Here is a 12958-nt window from a genome sequence, read left to right on the forward strand (position 1 = left end):
TTGAGTCAACCCGACTGACGACGATGGCTTGTCTGGATCTTCTCTCTTCTGCTCGACGACGATCATCATCCCTTACTTTTGCCCAACTGGGTAATAATCGCGCGGCCCCGGACCCATGGTGACCGTCTATATCGATGGAAAATCCTAATAACCGCGTGCTAAAGGGGAATAAGCCCCGTTCAGCTAGATCCAATCCCCGTCGTAGTTGGGTAAACAGAGCTCCAGGCAAATCAAATCAGGGAGCTATCCACAAAAATCATAGTGCGATAGACAGCATATCACCTCACTTGCGGGGAATCTTGTTCTCCTCGGCCCTCGTGGAGCTGTGAATCAATAGTCAAGGCAAGCGGGGGCATTAGGGCCCTTTGCTAGTATAAAGGTACAAAATCTGCACCCCTTATCTTACTGTTGACTTTTTCCGCTGTCAAATGCTGGTCAATCCCCTGTGAGGTTTGGACGGAGAGTCAATATGCGTTTCACAAGAACAATTCTCTCAGCACTCGTGCTCTCAAGCACGGCGCTGGCAGGGCCTGCCCCCCAAGTCTCCTCATCGTCACAGGAAGGTGTTGAACCGAAGGCGCAGTCCATCGCCCAAGCACCAACAGAAGCAGCACCGGAGCCGACAACGACTGTTGCTGCAGAGCCAACGACAACTCAGGCTGCTGTAAACCAGCAGCAGGGCACAGAAGAGGAAGCCCAACCAACAACAACTCGTGCGGCAGCTGCCACCACGAGCCAGGGCAATAATGACGAGGAGCAAGGTGGTCTGGGTGATATCGTGAACAACATCATGCCATCATCTAGCTCTGAGCCTAGTGCTAAGACCGCTGCTGAAACTTCCGATGAAGCAACAAACGACGCCGCCGACGACGGGACAGCTGCTCCCACTTCCCAAACATCAGCTCCAACTAGTATCAAAGAAGAACAGACATCGACGACCACCAGACCCAAAGGCACAGCGTCAGCCAGCTCTAGCTCCAGCTCCAGCGATGGCACCAGCGATTCTAACACCACCCTGGAAGATCTCATCCCAGATGGAGCCTCCGGCAACCCATTGACTGACTTGGGCAATGTTCTCCAGGGTATCACGGGCCTACTATCGCCCACTTTGATCAAGGACATCGAATCGTTCTTTCACCACATCGCTTACCTGCTTGATGACAAGACTACCGAACAGGCCAAGACCCTACTTGACCTTGCCTCTGGTCTCCTGACCCAGAGCTTGATCAAGAAGCTCACGAACCTTGTGGACAACGCAACCGAGCTCTTGACGCCAGACTTCGTGGACGAGCTCCAGAAGCTGCTCAAGAACATCCTTCCTCTGCTCACGCCCGACCTCTTCAAGCAGATCGCTACTCTGTTGGAGAACGGCAACGATCTTCTGACGGCCGACTTTGTCAAAGAGGTCAACACCCTGATTGGAAACGCCAACCACTTGTTGACTGCGGAATTCGTCAAAGAAGTCAACACCCTGATCGAGAGCGCAAGCAACCTCTTGACGCCCGAATTCGCAAAGGAGACCAACATTCTGATTGGCAACGCCAACAACTTGTTGACTGCAGACTTCGTCAAGGAAGTCAACGGTCTTATCGGAAGCGCCAGCGACCTCTTGACAACCGAGTTCGTCAAGGAGACCAACACTCTTATCGGCAACGCCAACCACCTTCTGACGGCGGACTTCGTCAAGGAAGTCAACTCTCTCATCGGAAACGCCAACAACTTGTTGACTGCCGACTTCGTCAAGGAGATCCGCGCGCTGCTCGAGGCTGCTGGTCCTCTCCTGACACCCGACTTGATCAAGGAGCTCAGCACTTTGCTGAAGAACGCTATCAGCCTATTGAGCGCAGACTTCGTCAAGAACACCAAGGGATTGATCAACACAGTATCTCCAGTCATCACCAAGGACCTCCTTTCCGAAGTTACTGGACTGCTGAACAACGCCGGCAACCTGCTGACACCCGAATTCGTCAACGACACCCAGGGACTGATCGAATCTGCTGGTCCTCTGCTCACCCCGTCGCTCTTCAAGTCGATCAACTCTCTCCTGAACAACGCCAACGACTTGCTGACCGCAGACTTCGTCAAGGAGACTCGCAGCTTGATCGGTGCTGTTTCCCCTGTCTTGACCCCCGACGTCCTCAAGGAGGTTGCCTCCCTGCTGGGCAACGCCAACGACCTCCTAACCAAGGACTTTGTCGACGATACGCAAGGCCTCATCGGCGCCGTCGCGCCAGTCTTCACACCGGAACTCCTCAAGGAAGTCAGCGGCCTCCTAAACAACGCCAACGACCTCCTTACGCACGACTTTGTCGACGAAACCAAGGGTCTAGTAGGCAACGCAGGCGATCTCTTAACCAAGGAATTCGTCGGCGAAACTCGCGGCCTCGTCGGAAACGCCGGCGACCTCCTAACCAAGGACTTCGTCAAGAACACCAAGGGTCTCATCAACGAGCTCGGCCCCATCGTCGATGACGGCGCAATCGGCGACCTCCTCACAAACGCCAACAACCTCCTCACACCCAAGTTCGTCAACGAGACATCCGACCTCATCAGCACTGTCTCCCCCGCCATCACGCCCGCCCTCCTCAAGGAAGTCGGCGACGTCCTCGACCACGCCAACAAGCTGCTCACCGAGAAGTTCGTCGAGGAAACGCAGAACCTCATTAGCCACGTTGGCCCGGCTATCACGCCTAACCTCCTCCACAATGTGACCTACCTGGTTGGAAACGCCACGGGTTTCCTGACGCCCAACTTTGTCGACGAGACCAAGGGTCTTATTGATGATGTTGCGCCTATGATCACGCCTGAGCTCCTCAAGCAGGTTGGACCGCTGGTCAACAATGCTGCGGACTTGTTGTCGAAGAAATTCGTCAACGAGACGAGTACTTTGATTGAGGACGTTTCGGAGGTAAGTTCTGCTTTTATAACCAGATCCCGAATGTCTTGAACTCCTTGCTAACTTTCTGCCTTTCTAGTTACTTCCTGCTTTGGTGCAAATCTTGGGTAATCTCTGATGAGGTTTAATGTTTTTGCGATGCTTTTTTTTTCTCTTCGAATTTTTTTTTTCCCACGCCATGAATAATGGGCAATGACTCTTTTTAAGGTTTATATGATACGGATACTTATGCTTCTGACGTTATGAACGGCTCCGTTTTGATGCGTCATAATTATTAATGTTTGATTCTGGGATAGCTATTTTGAGCATCAATGCATCACCGACTTGTCGGATTTCGGAGTTCGAATTGTTTCCTTTATAACGCATGTGTACTCCGTAGACTGCTATTGTAAGCGAGACCGAGGGTGACTCGCGCTCGAGAGTATTCGGCGTTCTCCATCTGGTCGCTCGACTCAATCGGACCGTGCGCACGGTGCGTTGTGGTAGTAAGCGGGCTCGAGAAATTTTTGCACCGTCTTGGATCAGCCTCGCGTTGCGGCGCTGTAGTTGAGCCGAACAAATGACTTGACGTGCAAGTCAAGCGGCAAACGTTGTGTCTTCGCCCCAAGACATCTGTATTGGGCGGTATTCGTAGACGGAATAAAGGCCGAGGAAGTCAGCCCTTCCAATTTGCGGGATTCAGAGGGCGTCCAAGAATGCGCGCAGCAAAAACCAGCCCTTCCAAGTTCAAAATTCCATAGATCTTGTAACCAGTTTCCGTCTAACTCGGCAACGCAGACCCTTTCCCATCCTGATACTTAGAAAGCACTTTGAGCTCCGTATTCCTCTCCTTGATCTTCTTATCCATAGCCCTCTGCACCTCCTCGCGCTTCCGTTCCGCATCATCAAGCCTCTGCTTCAGTTCCCGCGCAACCTGTTCCTGCGCCTTAAGCGCATCCTCCGGGGACGTGAATTCTTTGCGCAGAGATTCTAGTTCAGCGCGCGCATCGTCTGGCTCTATCGAAGCGCATGTCACCGGATTATAGTGGTATGTAGGTAAAGGCTCGCTCGGGACTCGGATTTCGGGGAGGAGTGGGTGGATTGGTGTTGTGCGGAGGGGCGAGTCTAGGGATGTTGGCGCAACAGACGGGGGTGACGCTGGTTCTGAGGGTGGTGAGAGGGGTGGCTGGTTCATCTTGAGGGTTTTCTTGTTTCTGCAAAGTGTTTGAGACGAGGGAAATAGAGGCGCGGGTTGCGGTCGAGAGACAGTTCGGCGTTCGCTCGGATATGTGGGCGGTGGGGGTTCTGCCGTCTGGGGATGTTCACCGCTTCTGTGGTACCACGAGGGGAGTCGTAAAGTTACAGCAACGACAACATAAACAAGGCCTCTAAGCTTAGGGGCGCAAACTTTTCAATTCTTGAGACTCGGTCGCATAGAAGATTTAAACACGATGCAGGCTTTTGGTGCGTTGTTATTCTTCCCCAGGCCTCCTTTTACCCCGGTTTTGTCACCAGCTGCAATGACCTCATGGCTTGAACCCAGCTAACAATGGTGATTTGTATAGTCCCGAAAAACAGAAGGGCAAGTCGTGCTCCCTACTCGAAACTAGACAGCTGATAACCGGTTCTGCAGCCTAGATTCGAATTGGTCCTTCGAGTGCGCCTCCTAACCTCCTAATCACGAGCCGGCCGACACTAACTGAAAGAAACTCAGATAATTGACCTGAACAACATCCCCCTCGTTAGCGGGACGGCATATATAAAATGGCGATTACCCTCTGCAAACGCGAACGAACACCATGGTTCAACGGATAAGGCACTTATTCTTGACCATAAAGCGTCCTGGAATTACGAACGGACTCTACAAGTACGGATGACGATCGACCGTGACCAAACGCTTCAGGGGTGCGAAATTCAGTTCGATGTTATACAAGAGTTCTCGTCTGGAGGGCATCATGAGAAGAATTTGTTGGGGAGGGTGAAACTCAACCTCTCGGAGTATGTGGACAAGAGCGACGATGACGAGGGTATTGTTCGGCGATATTTGATGCAGGACAGCAAGATAAATAGCACACTCAAGATCGGGATAGTTATGCAGCAGGTTGAAGGTGATCGAAATTTTACAACGTGGGTTCATTTGCCGGAAACTTTGTCTTCAATGATTTATGCTAACCATGCCCAGGCCGCCGTTGAAATCTGCTATGGCGTTCGGTGGAATTGCAGGTGTTGTCGCTTCCGAACAGGCAGAGGCCGATGATTCAGGCCAAATACCTCTGATTAATACTCAAAGTCGAGAAGTCGCTGATATGCAAGAAATGTACCGACGTACTCTCGCAGCTTCCTGGACATCTCGTGCAGACGACATGCCTGCAGATAAGCTAATCGAAGGGCTATTCTCCGAAAATGTCGGCCGGTCCGACTCACGAGATGCCGATGGACATTCAAGTGGGGGGCATCATGATGAGCGTCCAAACAGCGGTGCAGGCGCCACTGGTCAGAATGGATCGCGCAATCTTCTGTCTCCGAGCTATGACAGACGGGCGAAAGGCTCGAGCCGCAATTTCAACGCAAGTAAGGGCTTGGACTTTTCTCCGGCTATTGATCGGCCCGAGAAGAATGGGAGCATTGAACATCAGCTCTATGATAATGCCAAAGGGAAGAGCTGGAGAAATCGAAATAATGACCATGAGCTGTCTGAGTTTGATGTTCGTGAGGATTTACGGAGCTGGGAGGTTGGTAATAGACAATGAAACTGCATAGCAGTCTGTAATTCTCACTCAGACAAATTAATCTCTCCTGATGTTAGCCTTTACTTCGATGTTGAAGAAGATCGCGTCCCCGGAGTAAAGCCGGAGATACCCGTCGTTATCGATAAGATTCTCACTATCCCTATCTTGGACTAGCGCATAATTATTTCCTAACAGCTCGCCTTGCCATCGAGTCGGAGATCCCAAGATTCTATCTTGACAAGGTTGGTCACCTCAATGCTCTCTCACTTAGCGAGGCGTGGAGGGGGCCTGCTAAGGTCCTCTCCAATTTCTATATTTCGGCCAAGACCAGTCCACACACCGTTTCCTCCGCGCGCGATCTTTGCCCGTTACAAAAGCACAGCCGACGAGTTTGACGACGATTTCGACGACGAAGACGGACGAAAGTGGCTTCCTGAGAAGCGTCTAGACAACAAGGAGGATCCGAAGCCACGTAAAGACAGAGCTGAGAAGGTCACACTAAATGTTTCGACTCTAGGAGAGCCGGGCGAGATTGTCGTGGTGCAGGAGAAGAGGCGGCGAATGCGACGGCGCCACTCACGAAAGACTTCAAACCCACGCGAAGATCCGTACAGACTCCCAAGCCTTTTGGGTGAGCACGAACTAGATACAACTCCTCTCGATGGCGAAAGGTTGAACGACCTTATTGATAGCTGTCGCGGACCCCACCAACCACGAACTCTACTCGCCGCTGAAGAATTTCAGACTCTCCGAGCTAATCTTCGGGCATCATTCACCATATCACACTTGTCTGACTACGTCAAGGAATATTCCAATCGAGTAGTCGATGCCTCTGAAGAAGCCTTCACAACTCACGGAGTCCTGACGTCTGCGCAATGGAAGCCAGGGACTTCAGCTTTCACAAAAACAGGATTGGCATCAAAGGAAACGCTGGCCGATAGGACTATCAATCGGGAGGACTTCACGATCAAAATTCATGTGGTTGAGCGGATCCTTAGGGATTGTTGGCAGCTGGGTATCATCAACGAGACTGGAGAAATTGATCTCTATCTTCCTACTCATACATTGTCGCTACTCGTCAATTCAGAAATCTTCTCATTTGAGGAACTTGCTAGCAGAAACGAGGTGTCCATCAGCGTTATAAACTCTCTGGGACATGTCAGGATTACTGGAAAGCAGCGGCCTTGCGAATCGGTGCGCGAGATTATACATGATTACACCAATAGGATACGAGCGGAGGAGCTTGGGTTCGTTGTTCCTGCTGGTACGAAGGCTCGAGAGCTTGCCCAGGCATTCAGCCCTGAGTTCTTATCATGGGTCCAACAAACGTACAACGTTTCAGTCGAACATGATTCCTCGCGATTACCAACCCAGTTATATGTCCTCGCCGAGAACCAACACAATGCGGAACCTGCACGAAGAACCCTAAACCTAGCACTCAAGAAGGCCACATCGCCAGGTGTCCCATTCAGCACATACATACCAGCTTCCGAGTTGTCGGACATTCAGGATGCTAAGCCTGGCAAGACTGCGAATTGGCACGATCGAACCAACTCATGGTTCCGTTGGCAAATGCCACCCGTCTCAAATAGACTGGTCAGTCTCCCCGGCTTTGTCGAGAACGAAAATCAACCTACAATTTCGGCCGAGCTCCTGAAGGTACTTCGGCAAACTCCTGCACGTACGAATTCTAGCACCGATCTCAAGGTTCGCGAGTCCATAACGGCAACATTTGGCAAATGCCTTTTCATGCGCAGTCCAGTCCTTCAAGAAACCCAGGTTAATGCGGCTCAGCTTGGCAGTATGGCTCTTCCAAGGGCGTTCGTGACCGACATTCCTCAATTTACTAAACTCCTGCGTTCATTGACACTGCATGCCATTGAAGACGGCTCGCGCTCTCATTCAATCCGGCTGGTGCCCTCTGCGGCTCACGTGGATAAGTTTCCACCACTTGAGTTGGATATCGTGGCTTTGACAGACCTATATGGTAAAGACAGCGTTGGTATCCGCAGTGTGAAGGCCGTTTTGGCAGAAAGCAGCGTCGACCATCTGCTTCCGGAAAGTGTGGTGGACGTTCGATTTACAAGGAAGCTGACCCATGAGCTCCTAAATGGTACCGAGTCCTCTCTCTTATTAGAGACCCTTCTGGAAGATATTCAAGGTTGCTTCCGGAAGAGTATGGCCTCCAACGTCGAGGTTCCTTTGCCGACATTCACGTCTCTCACCCTACCAAACCACGTTCTTCAAAGCAAGGGCCAATGCTCGGATGAACAGAGCGAGTCAACCGCCGAATACTTGTATCTTCCGGTTTCCGATGTTCAGGGAACGCATGTCTCTCGGTACGGCATCCGCAACACAGAGCTTCACTACGCTTCTTACGACAGCGGGCCGTATGGTGCCCCGACAACAACAGACCTTTACCTACGGATGGAGTCGGCGGATGAGACCGACCCTGATAATGTTGTTTCCAACGCTGCTCCTACGCCACAGCCCAATGCAAAGCAGTTCAATGGTCTTTACGGTACGGCTTGCGCAGTGGCGTCTCACCTCGACTTGCTGCAGTAGAGCTTCGCATATTGTTATTGAAATTGGCGTTTGGGTGCTCTGGGATATGTACTATACTGGTTTGTTTGAGTTGTCTGGGTTGTTAATGTATATATAATTGTACGATAGGCTGTGCATATGGTTTTGGAGCCCTGTGAATAAAATATAGATTCGGACATGATAGCTGAGACACATGATCAAGGTACCCAGTTCATCAGAGAGAACAATGCTCTCGAGTATCCTATACTACTCTGTTGAAATGTTACTGTAGTATATAATATGTATTTGGCATTTCTCCTGCCTACATACTTCAACTCATCGAGGCCAGTGCTAGATTGGGTGTTGACGTAGCTAGTCTGGCTTAGCGAGGGGCCCGCATCTGACCGGGTCGAGTCCGTGCTTCTGCTCCCAATCTGATCTGACCTTACTGTCAAAAACATTTCCTTCTTTTGTTGTTATATTTACTCTGTTAGCTTTCTATTCTTCTTTCTATCCTCTGGCAGCTCTTTGAACTTCTTCAACTGAGCTGGTACACCCATTCCGCTTGATTTACGCGCCCACCAGCCATGAAGGCTAGTCCGACTTGCTAGTGACAAAGGCATGGAGAGAACACGGGTTGCTAAGGTAAGCTCGAGCCCATTCGCAAAGTCAAGGCTCTCAGTGACAAAACCCCATCTGACGACATTCGCATCTACCCCAGGTTGAAGATGTGACCTTAGCACGCCGTGGAGACCAAGTTGACGGCACCCTTCACCTCACCCCGCACCATATCATCTTCTCCGCCAGACCTCCACAGTCCCAGTCCCCCGACAATAATGCACAGGCGCAAAGCGCACCCTCCAGGCCGAAGGAACTCTGGATTACATACCCTATAATTTCTTTTTGCACTTTTCGTCCGGCTCCCGCCGTCTCCCGCTCACCGTCGTCGATTCGCTTGCGCTGTCGAGATTTCAACTTCGTCTGCTTCTATTTCCCGGCCGAGAACAAGGCTAGGGATGTTTACGAGAGTATAAAGTATTGGACTTGCAAGATTGGACGAGTGGATAGGTTATACGCGTTTACATTCCAGCCGCCTCCGCCTGAGCAGAAATTCGATGGGTGGGAGCTCTACGATCCCGCCAAAGAGTTGGCGCGGCAAGGCGTCGGCCGCGATGGCCATGGATGGCGCATATCTCAAATAAATTCTGACTACGGGGTTCGTTTACGATGATTGTTTCGTTGTTTTGTGTCATTGGCTCAGCTGGTTTCTAGTTCTCGCCGACGTACCCTGCCGTCTTCGCTGTTCCCACCAGCATCTCAGATAACACACTCAACTACGCCGGACGGTACAGATCTCGCGCGCGGATACCGGTACTGACGTACCTACACCCTATCAACAACTGTTCGATCACGCGAAGCTCACAGCCGCTTGTCGGCTTCCGAGGAAACCGGAGCATTCAGGACGAGAAGCTTCTAGCTGCCATATTTGCGACGACGCGGTCAGAAAGACCGCTTGCGAACGTCACCCCGCCAAACCTAGAATTTGAGTCCTCGACATCGACTCAAGGCGACCTCTCTGGTAGTCAGACCTGGCCGGATGTCCCAAACGCCGAAGAATTAGAAGCGGAGCTAGTAACGGAATTCGATGAGGAAGCTCAGAATAAACCGCATATATATGGCGCGCAACAGCACAACCTCATTGTTGATGCGCGACCAACCGTCAACGCGTTTGCAATGCAGGCCGTCGGGCTTGGCTCTGAAAACATGGACAACTACAAGTTCGCAACAAAGGCGTACCTTGGAATCGATAATATTCACGTTATGAGAGACTCGCTGAACAAGGTTGTGGATACTCTTAAGGAATCCGATGTGACTCCGCTTGGTCCGAATCGCGAACAGCTCGCAAAAAGCGGTTGGACGAAGCATATTGCTGGTATTTTGGACGGTGCCGGTTTAATCGCCCGCCAAGTAAGCCTCCAGCACTCGCATGTGTTGATTCACTGCTCGGATGGATGGGATCGCACAAGTCAGCTCAGCGCATTGAGTCAGCTTTGTCTAGACCCCTACTATCGAACTATGGAAGGGTTCTGTGTCTTGGTGGAAAAGGACTGGCTCTCCTTCGGTCATATGTTCCGTCATAGAGCGGGACATTTGAACAGCGAGAAATGGTTCCAGATTGAGAACGAAAGGATTGGCGGTGATTCAGGACGCGGATTCGGCGAGAGTGGTGGCGCTGGAAAGGCTCTCGAGAATGCTTTCCTCAGCGCCAAAGGATTCTTCAACCGGGAAAATACAAGTCGTGACTCGCTTGGCGAGTCGGATGGCGAGACTCGCGAGAACGAATCCGACAGCCCTAACAACAAGAGGCCTAGCCCGTCGTCCAGGACTCCTGCTTCCGAGAAGGAAGTCACTAAGCCCAAAGAGACCAGCCCAGTCTTCCACCAGTTCCTCGATGCTACCTATCAGTTGCTTTACCAGTACCCATCTCGTTTTGAGTTCAACGAGCGATTCTTGCGGCGCCTACTCTACCATCTGTACGCTTGTCAATATGGCACATTCCTCTTCAACAGTGAGAAGGAACGTGCAGAAACAAAGGCAATGGAGCGAACACGCAGCGTCTGGGACTACTTTCTTGCCCGGAGACAAGATTTCACGAACCCCAATTACGATCCCGATATCGACGATAACGAGCGTGGCAAAGAACGGTTGATATTCCCACGGGTAGATGAAGTCAGATGGTGGGCTGAAGGCTTCGGAAGACAAGACCAGGAAATGAATGGGAGTCGTCTCAGTAGCGTTTCGCAGCCCAAACCTCGCGACGCTCCAGAAGCAGAGCGGGATCCGGTATTGACTGGTCTTGAGTCCGCCGGCCAGACCCTCGGCAGTTTGCCTGGACACCAGACACCCATTCCAAAATCGCCCAGGAGATCAACTGATAGGGCGACTGAAATGACTTCCGGGGTATCAAGTCTATCTCTGTCTGGAAATAAGGATAGGAGCAACGGTGCGGAAAGGATGAAGCAGATGGAAGTTGAGATGCAATGAGTGACCATAAACCCATGACAGTGACTCATGGAGAGACTCCAGATCATTGTTCATACTCAGGTCCACTCGGCACTAGCTTAAATGGCGTAAAGATTTTCTAGCTTAGCGTGAGTTACTGTGGTTTCTGTTATGTTCGACTTGAGGCATTATGCCATGTTTGCTGTTGGTGTAAATGTACAAGATACTACTAGCCACGCCTGATTTACGATGAGATGGAATAAAGCAAGAGCCTTATTGGCTTTAATGCGAGGCCAACAGCACATGGTTCGATTTACGTGGACTCGACTTTACAATATTGTCTTGTTAGAGGACGAAGTATATGATTTATGCCTGAGGCCAAAACGTCAGAAGCTCGGACGTCTTGGCAGACTTAAAGAAGGAAAGCGCGGGCGGAGGGCAAGCGAGGGCAAGCCCTATCTGAAATAGGAAGGCAAAGCCCTACCACGAAAATTCCCCACTAACGCCGAACTTCTCAAATCCGACCTGACCTTGAACGACTTCCCAACTTTGGTGCACCGCCTATCACCGCGTCCTCGGCCGTTTCCTCGACAAATTAACACCCAGCAGAAACGCAAACATGGCCGCTGTCCAGGGAGCTATTTCGAAGCGCAGAAAGTTCGTCGCCGACGGTGTCTTCTATGCCGAGTTGAACGAGTTCTTCCAGCGCGAGCTGGCTGAGGAAGGCTACTCCGGTGTCGAAGTCCGTGTTACTCCTACCGTCACCGACATCAGTACGTTCGCCCGATTTTGCAATGGTCCCTATGATATTTGAGAGCATGGAAATCATATACGCGGGGAGGAAGAAAGAAACAGTTGAATTGAAGCAATATCGATCAGACGCGCGGGATTTTGGGAACAAACACTGCGAAGAATTGTGATTGCTAACGGAGGCTCTTTTTTCTGAATAGTCATCCGTGCCACCCACACCCAGGAGGTTCTCGGAGAGCAGGGTCGCCGCATCCGTGAGCTCACCTCTCTCATCCAGAAGCGTTTCAAGTTCCCCGAGAACTCCGTTTCCCTCTATGCCGCCAAGGTCCAGAACCGCGGTCTCTCCGCCGTGGCTCAGTGCGAGTCCCTCCGCTACAAGCTCCTCAACGGTCTGGCCGTCCGTCGTGCCTGTTACGGTGTCCTCCGCTTCATCATGGAGAGCGGTGCCAAGGGTTGTGAGGTTGTCGTTTCCGGAAAGCTCCGTGCTGCCCGTGCCAAGTCCATGAAGTTCACCGTACGTTTTTCTTTATCCGAAGAGACCGGTGGAATGCAATTTTCGATGGGATATATACCACGCAAGTCGGGGGTGTATACGCGAGACTTGCAGCTCCTACGGGTCCCTGAATTTTCCCGACAATCGGCTAACATTTATCTTTCCTTCAGGACGGATTCATGATCCACTCCGGTCAGCCCGCCAAGGAGTTCATCGACTCCGCTACCCGCCACGTACTCCTCCGCCAGGGTGTCCTCGGTATCAAGGTCAAGATCATGCGCGGTTCCGACCCCGAGGGCAAGGCTGGTCCCCAGAAGACCCTCCCCGACTCCGTCACCATCATCGAGCCCAAGGAGGAGCAGCCCGTTCTCCAGCCTGTCTCTCAGGACTACGGTGCTAAGGCCATCGCTGCCCAGCAGGCTGCTGAGCAGCAGCGTCTGGCTGAGCAGCAGGCCGCGGAAGGCCAAGAGGGCGGTGCCACCGGCGAGTTCGCGCAGGAGTAATTTGGGTTTATATCTTCGTTCCTGTCATCTACACATTTTCCATGATCCAAAAATAAAGAACTCTACGAACTTCGAAGCTGGT

General features: G+C 51.6%; 5 protein-coding genes across 5 annotated transcripts; 4 read left to right on the forward strand and 1 right to left on the reverse strand.

The window, feature by feature from the left end:
* Window positions 1-296: 296 nt before the first annotated feature.
* Window positions 297-3335, forward strand: BDV14DRAFT_51648 (uncharacterized protein). The gene is made up of 2 exons (XM_073776950.1): window positions 297-2908; window positions 2976-3335. The coding sequence occupies exons 1-2, from the start codon at window positions 470-472 to the stop codon at window positions 3012-3014; spliced, it is 2478 nt and encodes an 825-aa protein (XP_073628823.1). The 5' UTR covers window positions 297-469; the 3' UTR covers window positions 3015-3335.
* Window positions 3222-4090, reverse strand: BDV14DRAFT_172173 (uncharacterized protein). Its single transcript, XM_073768547.1, has one exon. It carries the CDS (start codon window positions 4068-4070, stop codon window positions 3657-3659), a length of 414 nt encoding a protein of 137 aa, XP_073628824.1. The 5' UTR covers window positions 4071-4090; the 3' UTR covers window positions 3222-3656.
* A 236-nt stretch (window positions 4091-4326) lies between these two features.
* BDV14DRAFT_189406 (mitochondrial inner-membrane-bound regulator-domain-containing protein) lies at window positions 4327-8169 on the forward strand (the record flags this gene model as incomplete). The annotated part of the gene is made up of 6 exons (XM_073771191.1): window positions 4327-4339; window positions 4441-4457; window positions 4509-4532; window positions 4590-5002; window positions 5058-5611; window positions 5987-8169. The coding sequence occupies 6 exons, from the start codon at window positions 4327-4329 to the stop codon at window positions 8167-8169; spliced, it is 3204 nt and encodes a 1067-aa protein (XP_073628825.1).
* A 408-nt stretch (window positions 8170-8577) lies between these two features.
* Window positions 8578-11570, forward strand: BDV14DRAFT_172179 (phosphatidylinositol-3-phosphatase YMR1). The gene is made up of 3 exons (XM_073768548.1): window positions 8578-8772; window positions 8849-9343; window positions 9400-11570. Exons 1-3 carry the CDS (start codon window positions 8749-8751, stop codon window positions 11170-11172), a joined length of 2292 nt encoding a protein of 763 aa, XP_073628826.1. The 5' UTR covers window positions 8578-8748; the 3' UTR covers window positions 11173-11570.
* Window positions 11571-11572: 2 nt separating this feature from the next.
* BDV14DRAFT_172180 (40S ribosomal protein uS3) lies at window positions 11573-12958 on the forward strand. Its single transcript, XM_073768549.1, has 3 exons — window positions 11573-11903; window positions 12081-12394; window positions 12544-12958. Exons 1-3 carry the CDS (start codon window positions 11750-11752, stop codon window positions 12874-12876), a joined length of 801 nt encoding a protein of 266 aa, XP_073628827.1. The 5' UTR covers window positions 11573-11749; the 3' UTR covers window positions 12877-12958.

The sequence above is a fragment of the Aspergillus stella-maris genome (genome assembly GCF_047715825.1).
Source record: "Aspergillus stella-maris strain CBS 113639 unplaced genomic scaffold BDV14scaffold_23, whole genome shotgun sequence".
Lineage (NCBI taxonomy): Eukaryota > Fungi > Ascomycota > Eurotiomycetes > Eurotiales > Aspergillaceae > Aspergillus > Aspergillus stella-maris.